Here is an 18,684-nt window from a genome sequence, read left to right as displayed (position 1 = left end):
TCACAACTTCCTCTCTCACCACCCTGAGAGGAAAACCCTTTTTCTGCTCCTGGGGGCGGGAAGCTCTGCCCTGTCTCCACAGGTACACTCCCCAGCAGATTCTGTGCTTCAGTAATTTCCACTCTCCTACACCCCACAGAAATTTTTTGAATCTCAAACCCAAGGATTGTTTTCTCCCTCCCATCTACCCATCTACTTTTCTGCCAAGAATTCCTCTTCTGACGCAAGATATGCAAAACAGCTAATTGCATTGGGTCGGGCTAGGACAAGGACATCGGTCAGTATTTCAGAACACACCCTGCCGTGTCTGCTAGCTGCTTTCACTAGTGAAATTGCACTGAACAGGCCACATGGCCTCGCAGAGGCCCCTCCATCAGCAGGTTGCACTGCCTGCCCCATGGAGAAGTTGGAACTGGGCAGAACCACATGCTCTTCCCTTTTCCCTGTGGGTGGACCAAGTGCCCTGCCACTGGCTAGTGCTGGCCTCAGAAGAGCAAACAGCTGGCACATCAGCAACCTCAGCTCCTTCAGGCAGTGCTCTGAATAGCTACGAAGTGGCTTTTTCTCACCATGGAGCTGTTAAAAATATCACAGAGGCTCAATGCCCTGAAATGTCCAGCTGTTTGGTAGGTAGCCCTATGGTGGAAAACACGGTATTGACGTCTATTCTAGACCACATGAGAAGGAAATTTACTGGGGCGCCTGGGTAGCTCAGTCAGTTAAACGTCTGCCTTGGGCTTGGGTCATGATCTTCTGGTCCTGGGATCTCAGGCGGTCCCTGCTCAGCAGGGAGTCTGCGTCTCCCTTCTCCTGTGTACAACCCCACAGGAGTTCTCTCTGTTGCTCAAATAAATAAATAAAATCTTTTAAAAAATTTACTATAGAATGTTAAATGTCTTATGGTGTAGAATTGGCCAAGTTTTAGCATAGGTAAGTGCAGAGGTTTTTCTCCTTTTTAATCAAAATTGAAAGTTTGATTGTGCTTCTTGTGCCTTGTAACTATGTCCTTTTTTTCTTCCTGAAGAGTAAAATACACAAGTATTTTGATTATGGATATGAATATACCTTTCCCCTAGCAGAAGTATAGCATTTAGGCAAAATAAGAGATTGTGAGAGTCATGAAATAGCAAAGCACAGATACATGGATATACAAAACCAAGCAAAAGTGAGAATTTTGGATTAGAATCACAAGGAAAATGGTATCAGTTTTTCAATTTTATATAGTCTTAAGGATTTTATTATCAGTTTTCCTTATTATACTTAAATTTTTCATTATTCAAGAAAAATATAAAGTATTCTAAATTTTTAAGTTACTATAAGCTAAATTATTTTGCAAGCTCTCATGTACTTTATAAATATGCATTCTTACTTATCGTATTCTCAATGAGAAACCCCCAAAGGAAGTAGAGAAAATCTGTTACATTTGTGTTACATCCTGAATAACTCCAAGATTAAAAGTCTTGGTTCTATCACTAGATCATCTTTGCTACTTTTGTATTGAAATTTAAAAAACAAACAAACAAACAAAAACCCTACCAATAGCATCCTCTGATTTCTTTTTACAAAAACAGATTCAGATTGTCCTGATTACAGCTTTTCAATTTAAATCAAATGTATCCAACCTACATTAATTCTGTCCTTATAATGTTTCCCCTTCCTTTGTAATAAAAGTTTACGAGGGTCAGGTTCAAATGTGACGTCTCTTGACTATTTTATGTCTCAGAAGTTCTGGGAGTTAATTCCACCTCATATTAAACCATTTATGGATTTGCCAGCAAAGGTCATCATGTTAAAGTACTACACAAGTTTTTATTAAAACAATTCTGTCTTTCTCAAATAAATTTTCAAGCTTTAAAGAATTATTGATTTGTCTAAGCCAGTTAGGTCAGCTGGTTGTAGCTTGGTTTTAAACAATCTCTGATCTCTATTCTGAGAGTGCAATGAAAGGAGAAAATGGTCTACAAAAAAATACTATGTAGCTAATCCTTCTGGTCAAGAGAGAAGAAAGAAAGGGAGAAAGGAAGAAAGAAAGAGGAAGGAAGGAGGGAAAGAAGAGAAAAAGTCTTCACAAAGTTGCCACCATTAAGCAAGGAAACGTGTTAATTACAGAACCAACGTCCATTTTTTCCCAGCTCCTTTTCTCCCAGGAAGTTCATGCCGCTGAATCCAAGTAGACCTACTCCTCTCCTACGTCACACATTCAGTGATTCATCCTTTCTTTCTTTCTTCTTTCTTTTTTTGGACATCTCTTAGAGTACTTATCCTTTTTTGCCTTGTATTATGGTTATTACTGAACATGCCTTTCTCTCACTGGGTGATGAGGTCCTCGCGCCCCACAGCCAGATCCTCCATCACCCTCAGCACAACGCCCTACGAGTATAACAGATACACGTGCAGACAGAATATATGAATGAGTGAGCGAGGGATTATGTGAAATTCTAGCATGTTTTCTATTACCTAAACACCTATATCAGGATACATTGTGATTGAGATGCAAAGAGGAAAGTGAATCATAAAAATTATTCCACCATAACTAATAAACAAAAACATCTTTTAAAATATTTAAGAGACTTCTTTTGTTCAAACTTGGGTAATGTAAATCTTCATTAAGAGGCTGCTTCCTCTTTAGTGATGAAATATGAATGCAATTTCCTGTCCCCTCGCTAGGGTTAGTTTCTCATCTCGGTGCAAGCAGATCTATCCCGCTCCTCGGTAGACAAGATCGTCACCCCAAGAAACATGGGTAAGTGTAAGATTAAAGAATAAAAAAAGATTTTTATTAGATAACATACTTTGACATGATTATCAGTAATGTTCACAACCCTTTAATCGAATTTAGGCTAATGAAGCAGAACTTTATGCAATGAAGCAGAACTTTATGAGAGAGAGAAATGAGATTGACACGTGGTTTCCCTTTCTCTGGGCAGTGGTAAAAGGATGTCAAAATTGCTGTTTAGAAATAGTTAGGTAAATCTACCGATATACAAGAGTGGAATATTTATGCTCCATTCTCTTTTCAGGAAGCATCATATTTGCAAACTGAATTAAGGGTTTGTGAAGCAGTCTACCAGCTTCCAGCTGTAGAGGCATCCCGCACCATTTCCTAGTTGGTAGGATGGGCTCGTGATACTTTCTATGTCATCAGAAATAATGTGAAATTTGGAAATAGGATTTCCAGTGTTAATAAGTAGTAAGTTATAATTCTTACTTAACAAGTGGCTATCAGTATCTTGCACAAAGTAGTCTTAATAAGCAGCTATTAAACCAATCAAAGAAGGTCAGGAAGTATTTCCTATAATGTATAGAAAAACATTGTCATCAATGATTTGTACTATTTGAGTAGCTGGTTAAAAATAGATATATTTTAATACACTGGGGATTATCTCCTTCTGGCATTTGGTAAAAATTGAAGTCAAAATTAGAAACTTATGCAAATTTCTCAGCCCTGGTTCTAAAAACAATTTTGTCAAAATTGTATTAAAGTAGTAAAATGTATCTGAAAAGAGGTATAAATAATAAGAACCATGTATTCCATTAAAATCTCAGAAGCAGGGCACCGGGGTGGCTCAGTGTATTAATCCTCTGCCTTCTGCTCAGGTCATGATCCCAGGGTCTTGGGATCAAGCCCCAGATAGGGCTCTCTGCTCAGCGAGGTGCCTTCTTCCCCACTCTCTCTGCCTGCCTCTCTGCCTACTTGTGACCTCTCCCTCTCTGTGTCAAATAAATAAATAAAATCTTTTTAAAAAATAAAATAAAATCTCAGAAGCAAAAAATAAAAAATCTCAGTTCACCCACGTTAATTCAACAACTATTAGCTGCAGAGCTTGGTATCATATTTGAAACGTTGCTATACAAATTATACTCTGAGTGCTCCTGGTGTCTCTGCTATGCTCTAGGTAGATGACAAAAGATGATCGCCACTCAGGACATATCGGGGACAGCACAAGGACACCCACAGACTAGCAGTGGGTCATTCATTCAAACAGTACTATCATCTAATACAAAATGAAGGTCTCCCATGTTCCAGGAATGTTATGTGTGTTCTTATTTTATTGTCACGATACTCTCCAAAGTGGGTGTTAATTTTACCTATGAAGATTGAAACTTAAAGAAGAAGCACCAGGGTCATAAATCCCCCAAGAGCTATGAGAACCTTTCAAAAAGTCTCCGGAGCCACACGCCTAGCGAAAGCCTCACAACCACTGCTCTGTTATCCCACAGAGAAGACACTCTGATTCTGCTTCATCAAACTATTTGATCTTGTGGTGGTTTTAGTCAAAGCGGAAACATTTTTACAGAGGAAGAAACTCAGTCCATTGAGAACTTTACAAATCCTCCTAAAATCACGTTTGCCATTTATCCATCTTTTTTCTTCCTTAAGAGAAAACATGAATACTTCTTAAGATGAATAGAGGAAAAGGGGGCACCCACTGCCAGTCCTCGCCCATCCCTGCCCTGACCTCTCAATCCTGGTCCCAAGGAGGGATGTTCTTCCCAGACAAATGAGCCTAGTGATAGGTGGGACCCTGTGCAACCATCAGAGCAGAGTGCCATCCTCCTTCACTCAGACTTTTTTCTAGTGTCATTTTCCTTCTGCACTTTTATCCTTTAGAGGTCTCTTTCATGAGGATTTTGGGGGTCACTTTTCTCAGGGGTGGTTTATCTTAAATTGTCCTTAATTTTGCTCTGGATTTGATATTTGGTTCTGTCGTGTATATAACTATAGGATGACATAAATTGTCATGGCCATTTGGAAATATCAACCCACTGTCTCCTGGTCTCGGTTATTACTACTGTGAAGTCCTTTGTCACTTTACAGTCCGTCCTTTGTAGGTACTCCATTTTTTCTCTTTGGTCATTTTTTCTTTGTTTTGAATCAGCAGCTTCATTGCAGTGTGTCTAAGCAGATGTCGATTTCCATCTTTGTTTTTAATCCTTGTTGGGATTTGCTGGATTTCATAAATCTGAGGACTCCATGTCCTTCATCAGTCCTAGACAGCTGTCAGTCATTATCTTTGCAAACATTCCCTATTTTCTCTCTTCTTTCCCTTATGGAATTCCAATTAAATATATGCAGACATGTTTGCTTTATTCTCCATGGCTTTTTGTTTTTTCCCATCTCTTTAACACTCTGATAATTTATTATTTCCTTAGATCTACCTTGCAGTATATTAATTTCCTCTTCAGCTAAAGCTCATCAGTGGGTTAGTCCTTGTGTTGATTTTTTTAAATTTAAATTATTACATATTTTATTTTTGGAAAATTTATTTCGATCTTATTAAAAATATGCCAATCCGTCTTTTGTAGTCTCTTGTTCCTTGATCATGAGTTTAAATCCCTTCCTTTATTTCTTATTTTTTCAAAAGTTTTTTTTGTATTTATTTGAGAGGGAGAGGGAAGGGTCAGAAGCAGAGGGAGAAGCAGGCTCCCTGCTGAGCAGGGCTCGATCCCAGTACCCTGGAGCTACCTGAGCTACAGCAGATGCTTGACCGACTGAGCCACCCAGGCACCCTTCCTTTATTTCTTATTAACATAATTATTTTGTGCTGTAAATCTATTAAGTTTATTCTAAAGCTTTTGTGGATCTGCTACTCACTTTCCTCATTTTTGATGACTCTGAGGCATAGTGGTTAATGTATGTGTGTGTGTGTATGCGTGTGCGTGTTTTCATGAGCTCATATTTGTTAAAACTCTTATCTGAGAGGATTCTTTTTTATTTCATATTCTCTACTGAAATAGAGTTGACACACAATATTACATTATTTTCAGGTGGACAACATAGCGATTCGATAACTCTAAACCTGACTCTATGCTCACCACAAGCTCAGCTGCCCTCTGTCACCACCACACAACTCTCTCACAATAACACTAGCTCTGGTCTCTATTCTGTACCGTTCATCCCTGTGACTTATTCATTCCACAACTGGAAGCCTGAGTCTCTCACTCCCCTTCACCCAGCTTGCTCACCCTTGCGCCCCCTCCCTACTGGCAACCACCCATTCCTTCTGAGAGAGTTCTTCGAAGCCTAGATGGAGAGAAGGTCCCTCAAGGGATGATTTCTATTTACTTTTTCCAGGTGCCTAGGATATTTGTTTTTTCATATAGCAAACTCTCATTTTTGGTGAATTCACTTTCATCTTGCTTAAATGATTTATGGTTTGCTTTGGTTTCCATGAATTATGTTTATATATGAGAAAAGAAGTAAAATGGTATCAGTTCTTAAGAAGGGCTGTGTGCTCTGCTGCAGGTAATATAGATGCTGTTTGACTCTCAAGATTCTTTCAAGCTCATCGCACAGAGCCTTTGATTCCACTTTCTAACTTTTTTAATGCAAGATAACAATACATGCAGAAACATGCACGTGTCCTAAGGGTACAGTTTGATGAATGTCTACAAACTGAACATGTTCATGGAGTCATCACTCAGAACAAAACCAGAACATGGCAAATTCTCAGAAGTCTCCCTCATGCCCTCTTCCAGTCATTACCCGGCCCCTTCCCCAAGGCAACCACTACCTGACTTCTTTTTTTTTTTTTTTTCCTGACATTTAAATGTTTACTGTGATACTCCACAACCAAATCAAACAAGGCTTTGTCCACCTAATGTGCAGCAAGCCAATTAAAACTGTCATGGAGCTTCTGCAGTGAAGAAAGGTAGGCTAGGTATTGGTGTGGTACCACCCAGGAGAATGGGAAGCTCATTCTCTAGAGTCCTGAACTGCCCGATGGCTTGCAAGTGAGGGCTCTGAAGGGCAAAATTTGGGACAAGGTCTTTGAGGAAGCGGACATCACTGAGTGGAGGCCATGAGATCATGCTACCAAAGGTCTCCTGAGAAGGCAGTTGCTGTTTTTGTTTTTGTTTTTTATAAGAATTTATTAATTAATTTAGAAGAGAGAGTGTGTGAGGAGTGTGGGGCAGGGGAAGGAAAGAGAGAGGGAGAAGCAGCCTCCCTGCTGAGCAGGACCCCAGTGTGGGGCTCCATCCCAGGACCTGAGCTGAAGGCAGATGCTTAACCACTGAGCCACCCAGGCATCCCAGAGGTGGACACTATTGAGAGGAGGCCCATGAGCTCATGTTAATAGGTACTCTGATCCTGCTTCAGCTGGCCTCTTGAAGCTGTTTTCCATCTCATGAGACTTAGATTCTGAAAAATATCTTCAATCCTTCTGTTACAGATTTCATTAGGTACATATAGTACTTATATATTTAAGGTAGTGCCGATTAACTACGTGTAAGCCAGGGGGATTGCATTCCTACAGGTTCTCTGGCCAGTCCAGTCATGCCTGCAGGTGGTATAACCTCCAGGGTTCATTTTTTTTCTTTTTCTTTAAAGATTTTATGTATTTACTTCAGAGAGAGAATGAGCGAGAGAGAGAGAGACGAAGTGCTTGAGCGAGGGAGGGGTAAGGGAGAGGGAGAAGCAAACTCCCCACTGAGCAGCAAAAACAGACTCCCAGCTGAGCAGTGAGCCTGATGGGGGTTCAATCCCAGGGCCCTGAGCCACCGGGGCACCCTTCTAGGGTTCGCTCTTGCATCTGAACTGACAAGACAGATGCAGACTTCAACTCCACATGATTTTTGCAACCATGCAAACATACCACGTTACATATACATCAATCTCACAATCGGTCTTCTCTACGTTTTCTTCCTTACCACATTATGAGTGCTGAAAGATACTTAATTTCAGCTTTGAGATAATTCACAGAGGATTCCCAAACTCAACAAAATAGACCCTTCGAAGCTCAGCTTCAAGAACTGGGAGATTGTTTTGAGTGTGGTAGCAGGATAAATGTTCCTTTTAGCCATCCAGTTCTCACATCAAGTACAGGAAAAATTAGAATCTGTCTAAGTAAATCCAATACATGATCCATTATAGAAAAGGAATCCGTGGGCACATAACAACACATTGTTACTAAGTGGGAGGACACGATGTGAGATGATGATTTTTACAAGTGTATTTGACGCCTGTAGAGTCTAACAGACAGCATGAAAGTGATGTGTTCTAGAAAAGCTGCAGTCATCTTCCATCTGATTTACAGAAATGATTACTCACAAATTATTTTCTTTTCTTTCTTTCTTTTTTTTTTTTTAAGATATTATTTATTTATTTGACAGAGAGAGATCACAAGTAGGCAGAGAGGCAGGCAGAGAGAGAGGAGGAAGGAAGCAGGCTCCCCCCCCAGAGCAGAGAGCCCCATGCGGGACTCGATCCCAGGACCCTGAGATCATGACCTGAGCCAAAGGCAGCGGCTTAACCCACTGAGCCACCCAGGCGCCCCACAAATTATTTTCTTTAATTAGATCTGTTATTATGGTGAGAAGACTTGTATTAATCTATTGGTGGAAAATAGAAAATAATTATTTTCTTTCTCAACAAAGCTGGTCTACTTTGCTGCAAAAACACCTCAGCTTTCTAAGGCATTTTTATGTAAAAAGCAGAAAGCAAAATCCTTAACAGCCAAGAAGCTTTATTTAGCATTCCTACCTAGGATCGTGGCCAAGTTCCACCCATGATTAAATAGGTGTTTCTGGGCTAATGGCTTAATATGTGGCTCAATTCTTTATTTGTAATATAAGTTTATAATAAATGGCACAGAACTGTAGTAACACCTAAGTTATAACAAATGTGCATGCCATTTTAAAGGGTGCTAGCACATAGAAAGCCTTTAATAAATGGACCACTGCTCTGATTTCTGACAGAGTAGATTAACTTTTTAATCCCCTAGTAGATATTCTTTTGTGTCTGCTTTTTTCCATCACTCTGCATTATGTTTCTGAGCTTCAACTGTGTTATTGTCCGCAGCAATAATTTGTTCGTTTTCAGTGACGTATAGATTTCAATTGTGTTAATATATACTTATCTATTTACTTCTCTATTCTGCAAGTGCTCATCCCACTTGGGGGATGCTACAAACAAGGCTACTGGGAACATTCTTATTCTACCCCACATTTTTTAGTAAACACATGTATGTATTCCTGTTGACCAGATACCTGGAAATGGAATTGCTGAACCACACGGTATAAGTAAATGTCAAAACCATTTTCCAACCACCGGTAAATAAGAGTCCCGGGCACGTTACAGCCTCACCACAACTTGGTAACTTCTGCCTTTTTCATTTTATTCACTCAGGTGGGTGTCATTGTGGTTTTCATTTGTATTTCCTTGATGACTGACAAAGTTGAGCACATAGATCCAGCACGAGTTCCTGGCTGGTGTGCAGATCACAGGACCAAACTAAGAGTGTAGAATCAGGCCCCATTCCCAAGAAAGGACCAACCAGAGGCCATGAATCCTCAGGGATTTTTCATCTTGGCTCCTCACAGAAACACAGCAGAGACAGGGAACTTGCCAGCTCTCCCCACCGTCTGCAAGAAGCTATCCAGTTTGTTGTTTCCTATGTTTAATTTCTAGTTCACCTTTTGCGTGAGGATAGAGGCTCCAGCACCCCCACACATGTGCTATGGTGAGAACCACTTCCTGCCTACACACGTCTGCATTCTGCCTCTAGCTCTCTGCATTAGAGGCTCTAGTCACATCTTCCAACTCACAGAGGCCTCCAGGACGTCCAGAGCTTTCTGCTCACGTACCTTCCTGATCTTAGCTGCCACTTCTTTTTTCTCCATCTCAATTTTTTTTTTCCTTTCTGGAAGTTCACCTATTGATTCAAAAGTTGTTTTTTCACATTTTGTTCATATTTCTAAGTGTAGTAAAACAAGATTTGGAGGAATTTAAGTCTTTACTTTAAAACTGACATAAAAATAGGTACTCTGAATATGGTTTTTTCTGCTACCAGAATCCTGTGGCTTGTGGTGGCAAGGCCTCTGTTGTGCTCAGGGCTCATTCATACTTGGAAAGGGGTGGTTTTGGTGTCCTCAGGCACATAACAAGAAGGCAAATCTTTCTTTCCCTGCACAGTGACTCTGCAGAGTGTAAGCTCCCCACCACATAAGTCATCCAAGGAAGGAATAGGCCTCTCTGGCAAAGAAATAGAGACTAAAATAGTTCTCTACTCCACTATGAAAAGAGGGATGGGGTCTCTGTTCCCATGTGAATCTATAATAGCAGACCTTTAAAAAATTAAGCTAATAAATAATCAGTGACAAAGGTAGACACTGATGGTGGAAAGATTTTGCCCAGAATTAAGAACATTCTGCCCTCTCTTTCACAAAAGTACAGGAAAGATAAAATACCCATGAAGGAAGCAATGGGAATGCAAAAGAGGCAGTGTTGTCTAATTATTTATGAACTTTCATCAAGCCGCTATATTTTACAATATTTCAGTTTATTAAATTTCTTGTGACTCTATTTTCTTGACTAATGAGCAGATAGTGAAAGCACCTCATACCTAGATTGCATACAAAATGAAACATTTGAAATCGTATAACTATACAGTTCATATAACTCAAAAGCATTTACTGATTACAAACAAGTCATTATATCTGCCATTTTTATTAGCTCTGAAAATGTAACTTCAGTTTTGTGATGGTGTCCAATGAGAAATAGAATTCCCTCTCATCTATCACCTTGTGGATAATTCTTATTTGAAATAGAGAAAAATGTCTCAGCTTGATTTTATTCACTGAAGTCAATTAAATAATTTACCTTTTTAAACACCTTCATTGTCATTTAATACATTTTTTATATCTCCAAGAAATGAAATAAAAGAAGATTGTTTCAAAAGCATGAGGCACCTGCTAAAGACCTAAGCTATTCAAGTTCATCTTTTGTTACAGAAACAAAGGCATGTTAAAAACAGATGTCAATCTCCGTGAAAACAAAGCCTTCTATATTCACGTATGCACCAATCTCCCAAGTTTTGTGAAGGAAAACAAAATGACGATGACACTCTGCCGATGCTGAGGGATGGCCCGGTCGGTCGCTGGGGTTCTTCATCAGCGACCTATGATAATAAGAACATGGACTTCTGCTCGTTAAAATTTACTGACCATTGTGGCTAATCACCAGGAGGCTGGATTCTGGCCTCCAACTATTGATATCTTTGTGAAAATTGATCTATATCCGCCTCTTAAAAGCACCAATGATTGAATCAGAACTTTTGAAAGCAAAGAAAAATGGACACACATTCTTAAAAAAGAAGGAGATGTTGAAAGTGAACTGGAAGGAGGCAAGACTTACCTTGCTGTGTACCTTCTAAGAACAAATGCAATTGCCACCTTGATACGAGAAAATGAACAGCACGTGTATTGAAGAGCAGCACGACCTCGATCACTATCTGTTTCCGATTGTTTACATCTTTGTGGTCATAGTCAGCATCCCAGCCAACATCGGATCTCTATGTGTGTCTTTTCTACAAGCAAAGAAGGAGAATGAGCTAGGAATTTACCTCTTCAGTTTATCACTCTCAGATCTGCTCTACACATTAACTCTCCCTCTATGGATTAATTACACTTGGAATAATGACAACTGGACCTTCTCTCCTGCCGTGTGCAAGGGGAGCGCTTTCTTCATGTACATGAACTTCTACAGCAGCACGGCCTTCCTCACCTGCATCGCCGTTGATCGGTACTTAGCAGTGGTCTACCCTTTGAGGTTTTCTTTTCTAAGGACAAGAAGATTTGCCTTCATGGTCAGCCTATCCATCTGGGTATTGGAAACCTTGTTCAATGGTATCATTCTGTGGGAAGATGAAACCACTATAGAATATTGTGATGCCAAAAAGTCGAATTTTACTTTGTGCTACGACAAGTACCCCCTGGAGAAATGGCAAATCTGCTTCAACTTCTTTAGGACGTGTACAGGCTATGCAATACCCTTGGTCATTATCATGATTTGCAACCAGAAGGTCTACCAAGCCGTGCAGCATAACCAAGCCACTGAAAACAATGAAAAGAAGAGAATCATAAAACTTCTTGTTAGCATAACACTGACTTTTGTCTTGTGTTTTACTCCCTTTCACGTGATGCTGCTGATTCGCAGCATCTTAGAGCGCGATGGGAACTTCGGTAAACTTACCTTTAACCACAAGTCTGGGAAGCAGACTTACAAAATATACAGAATCACGGTTGCATTAACAAGTTTAAACTGTGTTGCAGATCCCATTCTGTACTGTTTTGTCACTGAAACGGGAAGATCTGATATGTGGAGTATATTAAAATTCTGTACTGGGAAGCTTAATAACCCAAAAGTACAAAGAAAAAGCATACTTTCTATGTCTACAAGAGACACCATGGAATTAGAAATCCTGGAATAGAAGCAAAGACTTTTTTTTAAGGTACACAGTATCATAACATCAAGGTTACATTCTGAAGAGGAAATTAAGCATAGGAGGGGACAAAGTGTTCCAATTGAATATTTTAATTCTATTCAATGGAAATCTTTTGGAAGTGTACTGTATGGCTCCCTTTTATTAAATTGAATATTGAATAAAATTCAAAGTATTAAAAAATTCAATAGTATTTTAGTGACTCAAGCTCATTATTATCAATAAAAATTGGTTTGTTTTGTTTTGTTTTATCTATGCTGTAACCTTTCAGAGGTTATTAGATATATGGAAATCTGTGCCCTAATTCAGTGAGCTTTGTGTCCAGTTTTCATGACTTTTGTAACTCTTTCATAGATTTCAGACCACCAACTATCACTTTTCCCAATTGTATGTAACTGTCTTCAGCAACCCCAACTACTAAATACTGCTTCTAATCTTCTCATTAGGTAACAAATACTTATTGAGTTCCTCTATGTACTAGGCTTTGTGTTAAGTACTGGGGTTACAAAAGAAATGGTCTCATGAGGGGTGCCTGGGTGGCTCAGTGTGTTAAGCCTCTGTCTGCGGCTCAGGTCATGATCCCAGGGTCCTGGGATCGAGCCCTGCATCGGGCTCTCTGCTCAGCAGGGAGCCCGATTCCCTTCCTCTCTCTCTCTGCCTGCCTCTCTGCCTACTGTGATCTCTCTCTGTCAAATACATAAAGAAAATCTTTAAAAAAAAAAAAGAAAGAAAGAAAGAAAGAAATGGTCTCACGAAGCCTTATGAAAGCTTATGTCAGTTTGGAAACCTAGTCATTGAGCTTGTAAGACTTTTTACTAAAGAAAAGCAAATAGGAGTCTGAAGGCCTCTTCCAGAATATAAAGCTATGGGCTATGTGTACACTCTTTCGGCTGCTCAGAGTTCTTCTTCATTTCTCTGAAATCATAATTTTAAAAAAATTTACATTTGAGTACAACATAGCTGAAATTACCAGAAAGTTAATGTCTACACAAAAAGACATAGACACCAAAGGCACTTATTCCTTTAAATCTTACAGTCATGCACTCTTTTTGGACTTAGAATATTTAAAGAATCTTGATAAAATATATTCTTTTATGTTTATGTTTTCTCGTTGTGGAAATTACCCTGCCTAGTTTTAGGTAGGCATTCCTTAAGCAAACTTTTTATGAACCAAAGTATTTTTCCAGATTTTTAAAGATTTTTTTTTTAATCCTACACTACTCCTTCTCTCTTTCTTTCTCTTTCTTGTTTCCTCTCTGGTCCTTCTCCCCCCGCTTACAAAGTGATCTGATAACAAATGTCTTGGTCCCATTTAGTGCCCTCACCTTAGAAAACAAACATCCTGGGAACAAGAAAGACTATCTTTTCAATAGTAAAATTACTGAGTTCACAAATGGACTACATTTTCTATTAAGGTTTTCTGTGATGGTTCAGGTACACAAAAGAAAACCACCTCGCTTTGAAGTCACTTGTGTATTCTCTGTTCTTTGTATTTTTCGGATCATAAAGTTTCTGGAGAATTAATAGATTCTGTCTGGTCACACAGAGACATCTACATATGCTTAAAACCTAAATATACACCATTAAAATGAAGAGTAATTAAAATAGTTTAGCTGTTTGATTAATTATTGACAAATTATTGGCAGTCTATAAGCTGAATGCTTATAAAACTAAGAGTTCTAAAAACAATTTTGCCCATATCTAGAAACTCTGATGTTGATTGAGTGTCTTGTCCAAGATCACAGAGTTAGTTGGAAACAAAGCCAGGCTTGAACTCCTAAATCACTTCCCTCCAGAGCTGCTTTTCCTCCTTTATATTTATTTGTTTTAACATTTCTACCATTTCTTTCTTAAGAGATGCAAAAGGTCTATACGCATGAAGAATTGTTCAGGAGAGTCATTGGACTTAGATCAGGATAAGGAGGATTATTTTATTAATGAATGCTTTATTTAATTTTATTTTATTAAAGGGGTTATTTTATTAATGAACACTTCTGGAAATATAATAAATCATATGGATAGTAACTAAGCTCATCTGTTACGGAGAGCTGGTTAGGACTTTACCTCAGCTGGTTATATAAAGAGATGTGGCAAATACAAATTCATGGCACTCTTAGTAAGAACGTCCTACCTAATGATTAACAAAGAATCAATGATTTGGAATGCTGTAGGATAAGTTAAAAAGGAACCAGGCTGCCAAAATCTTTGAGCAGTGTATCCATCCTGTCCGAGCAGAGCCAGTCTTGGAGGACCCACAGTGGCAGGATGCTGTCCAGATATTAAGGCAAAGCATGCTAGATATGATCTAAAATTTTCTACAGTTCTGACAGTGGGAAGTTAGGCTTCAGTTTTGAGAAGCTTTTTTAGTTCCTAATTACTATCCTCCACTAAACTGTATGATGGGGGTGCCTGGGTGGCTCAGTGGGTTAAGCCTCTGCCTTCAGCTCAGGTCATGGTCTCAGGGTCCTGGGATCGATCCCCACATAGGGCTCTCTGCTCAGTAGGAAGCCTGCTTGCCGCACCCCACCCCCATCTGCCTGCCTCTCTGCCTACTTGTGATCACTATCTGTCAAATAAATAAATAAAATCTTGTAAAAAAATAAAAAATAAATAAACTGTAAGTATGTCTGGAAGGAGAAAGACCCTACATCTAATATCACCTGGGACTTTGTTGGCAGAAGACCCAGACAGGAGCACCACTGACCACCCACCATTTGACCTTAAAGAATTTTTGTGTTCTCCCTAAGGCTCAGCTTCTGTCCACTGCAGGGGCAAGAATAACACTTGCTTTTAACAAGTAGATGTGAAAATGACTTTGCAGAAGGTGATGAGATGTCTAGATGTTCATTATTACTTATTCTCATCTTTATCAGGATTAGTGGACAGCTATCCAAGAGATAGAGATGTCCCCAGGACCCTGGAGTAGGAATGTAGCCATGTGAGCTGACCAGGGCCAGCTCCAGTACACCTCTGCTCTGGTTACTTCTTCCAGGGAGCTGAACACACCCGTCAAGGTAACTGAAGGCCTTCGTTGTTCCTGGCTCTGTGGCATCTTCTCCGTAGTGCCTGCTCCTGGGAGTTAATAGTGCTAAGGAGACACACTGAGGACGTCACCATGAACAGAGGGTTGGACATCCATTTTTAATTTGTTTAAATTCCAGACTTTTTATTTCCTTATTCAGAATGTTATTTTTTTAAGATTTACTTATTTATTTTAGAGAGAGAGAAAAAGAGCACATGTCTAGGGTGAGGACCAGAGGGAGAGAGAGAAGCTCAAGCAGACACCTTGCTGAATGGGGAGCCCAACATGGGGCTCGATCTCACAACCCCAAAATCATGACCTGAGCCAAAGTCAAGAGTCAGACGCTTAACTGACTGCATCACCCAGGCACTCCTATTTTTTTAATCTAATGGACTCAGACATCTTAGATAAGCCACTGAGGAAACTGAGCACAAGATTTTAAAACATCTATTTTTCCCACCTCGTCTGAAGAAGTTTCATGAATGAAGGAGATGTGAAAACACATCAAAAATAACCATCTCACTTGGACCAAATGATACAGCATTCTCTCCATAGGGGCAATCTGAGCAAATCTGCTTCCCCAACATCATTTATTTCATTTTCTCTTTGCAGTTTAAGCCATAAATTCTCCCCAAGACATGTTTTCATTCCTAAATGTTAGGATCAGATAAACAATTATTTGCCAATTGCCTCTGTTGACCTTGTGAACTTGACTTACTTATTTAGAAATACGCAGTACCAATTTTAAGATAGAATCTGTGGTGCATGGCATATAAGCATTTCTTTTTCCAACACTTTTATCTCACCCTGGGCTTCCTTTAGTCTAGACACTACTGTCATCGTTCTGTCATTTATGCATGGGGCCTCTGTTCCTTCCTGGCTGAGCCCATCCACAGGTTGCTATGGAAACACAACGGCTACTGTAACTCCTTGACCCAAGAAGGCCTTTGTGATAATAGACTTCTTTGTCCAGGTCCATCTGGTGACCCTGCAGTGAATCGGTAGGCTGTTCCTCCAACAGACACACCCACACACGAATAACACTTATTCGTAGATACAAACAACCTGTCCCTTGTCACAAAAACAAACCAACGAAAATTCCCGGGATCTTTGAACATGTGTTTGTGCTATTGCGTAAGATGCCTAGTACCAATGAGGAGAACACATACTACCTCCTTAATTTCTGAAATAATTCTCCTTGTGGGTGTTTTCATTTTGTTGTTTACTAGATCAGAAGTCGGGGGTGGGGAGAGACATTGTCAAGATCCTCCCTGCCAATCTCTACTCCTGTGTCTTTCCTCAGGCAGAAGTGGCTACCAAGGACTATTCTGGAAAATGGTATTCTGGAAAAATCCAGTTCTGACTGGGATTTTTTTTTTTTTTTTTACATCTTCTGGGCAGACACCTATGGGGGAGAATAATAGGTTAATTTAAAAGAAAGCAGGAATGTCCTGTGTTGTTCTTTGTTCATAATATAAACACTTGATTGGATTCAACTTTATTTTTTTTAATGACCATTCATTTCTTTTATTCTTTGGCATTTCGTAAAGCTTAAAGATAGAGCACAACGTGATTAAGTTCATGTTATTTAGTTGCATTTGCTGAATGCCCCTTGTTTGCAGGAATAAGCAGACCGTGGCAAAATTGGGTCAAACTTGGGTGAGGGAGAAGAAAGCCATGCAGGAGCTGAGAGTTTTTCTCCTCCAAAGATCCTTTTTTTGCTACATCATTTGTCGGGGGCCAAGAAAAATCACACAGACGCCTTGCCTGTGGCCACTAGATGTCGACCATGTTCTATTTAGAACATTGTATTTCCACTCCCTCCACCCCTCCCACGGTCACTCCCAAAGGGCAGAGTAGTGTAATGGTGATGTTCTACCCAAGAAACAAGAAATATCCCCTATACATTAGAAACGAAGGAGAGGAAATGGTGAAATTCAGTTTGTATTCTTTGTCTTCCTGCTTTCCGGCAACCTTAGTATCGGTCAGGTAATTTCACTTGGTTTAAACTCCATGTATCATTTTAGTATCATTTTTTCCAGCTGCTCAGAATTAGTCAGTCCACATGTAAGAGAACATAACTGTGTAATTTCTGCAGGATGTGGATACAACATGGATAATTTGTTTGGTTATCTTACCCATGTTAGAAAATACTCATCCCCTTTCACATAAGTAGAAACAAAATATTTGAGCTATCAGAAGTTTGCAATTTTGTCTACTATAATAAAATTATTATGTATGAAATTCAAGATGTAATTCCATATATGTATGATTTTCCATTTCAAATTTATTATTGATATATCTCAGCACTAAAAATGTACATTATGTTGAATTGTGGAACCTGTTCCTCCCCAAAGAAGAGTAATGCAGTTATCATTTAACAGTATTTGCATATCATTAAATATGTAATGGCCTACAATCTGCTGCTTCTGCCTATAATTTTCTCAAATCCTTTATGAAACATCAGTGAATTTTTACACATTTAAGAAATAGGTTATGATTCCTCAAATGATGTTGCAATTATGTGTTGAAAAAAGCAAGCCAATAAAGAAATGAGCTAAGAAAGTCTCCATATTGTTTGGTGTAAGTATGAGAATAAAAATATAAATTTTGTTATCTAGGGAATGTGTGCGCAATAAATTTTGAATCAAATACAATCCGGAAATCTTGCTCTCCAATGATTTGACTTGCCAGTGCTATGAAAAATATTAACGTGAGCTCTCGTCACTGCATTGATCCTTCTTGGATGTGTAATGGAACTCATAAACATCCTTCTAACAGAAATCTTTTCAAAATTATTATAAAATCTCTGGTCTTGGTCCCAAGACTATTGACACTTACAAATGGATTAACTTGGAAAACCTGATTTCATTTCACAGTTAATTATATCACCTCAAAGGATTAAAATAATGGACTAAAAGTGACTTTGTAGAAATGCCTCAGAGAGGGGTACCATGAGCCTTTGGAAATCTGAGCATGACTGCCAGATCTATTAGGTTCTATTAGTGTTTTTAAAAACATTGATAACTGAACAATATCCTTTCTCATGCCATTCACCCTTTCGTGGAATTGACAGTTGCTGATGCTAAGGAATGCTGCTGTGAATCTTCAGGGAAAGGCCTTCAGTGACATCCCTGGCAGTTCACCCAAGAAGGGAAAGTGTGACTTCTGTGTTCAAAGGGACTACGGGAAAGGAGAACCTGCTGGATTATAGCACTTGCCCCATCTTCCCTGGATTAAACGATTGCCAAAGCAAAGCAGTGTCTGAGATAGGCAGAGACTCTCCTTGCTCTACAGATTTTGTTCTGGCCCCTAAAAGAACTACTGTAAACATTATTCTCACTGGTGATCAAGATTGCCTTTTGGGTGAATAAGTAATAAGTCAATTAGTGGAGTGAACCGAGATGGTACAATTTCACCCTTTGTCCTAACCCTGAA

At 39.3% G+C, this 18,684-nt stretch overlaps 1 protein-coding gene across 8 annotated transcripts; it reads left to right on the top strand.

The window, feature by feature from the left end:
* Window positions 1–481: 481 nt before the first annotated feature.
* Window positions 482–12,417, top strand: GPR65 (G protein-coupled receptor 65). Of its 8 annotated transcripts, none has more exons than XM_059182611.1 (5): window positions 482–626; window positions 2,668–2,743; window positions 3,021–3,110; window positions 8,988–9,130; window positions 10,735–12,417. In XM_059182611.1, exon 5 carries the CDS (start codon window positions 11,190–11,192, stop codon window positions 12,210–12,212), a length of 1,023 nt encoding a protein of 340 aa, XP_059038594.1. In that variant the 5' UTR covers window positions 482–626; window positions 2,668–2,743; window positions 3,021–3,110; window positions 8,988–9,130; window positions 10,735–11,189; the 3' UTR covers window positions 12,213–12,417. The 8 variants fall into 8 exon arrangements, with proteins under 8 accessions (XP_059038594.1, XP_059038592.1, XP_059038591.1 ...); XM_059182609.1 differs by having other exon boundaries at window positions 3,021–3,190; XM_059182608.1 differs by lacking the exon at window positions 3,021–3,110.
* Window positions 12,418–18,684: the final 6,267 nt, after the last annotated feature.

Source organism: Mustela lutreola, chromosome 7 (genome assembly GCF_030435805.1).
Source record: "Mustela lutreola isolate mMusLut2 chromosome 7, mMusLut2.pri, whole genome shotgun sequence".
Classification (NCBI taxonomy): Eukaryota; Metazoa; Chordata; class Mammalia; order Carnivora; family Mustelidae; genus Mustela; species Mustela lutreola.
The sequence above is the reverse complement of the archived record's forward strand: the minus strand, read 5'-3'. Positions and strand labels throughout refer to the sequence as shown.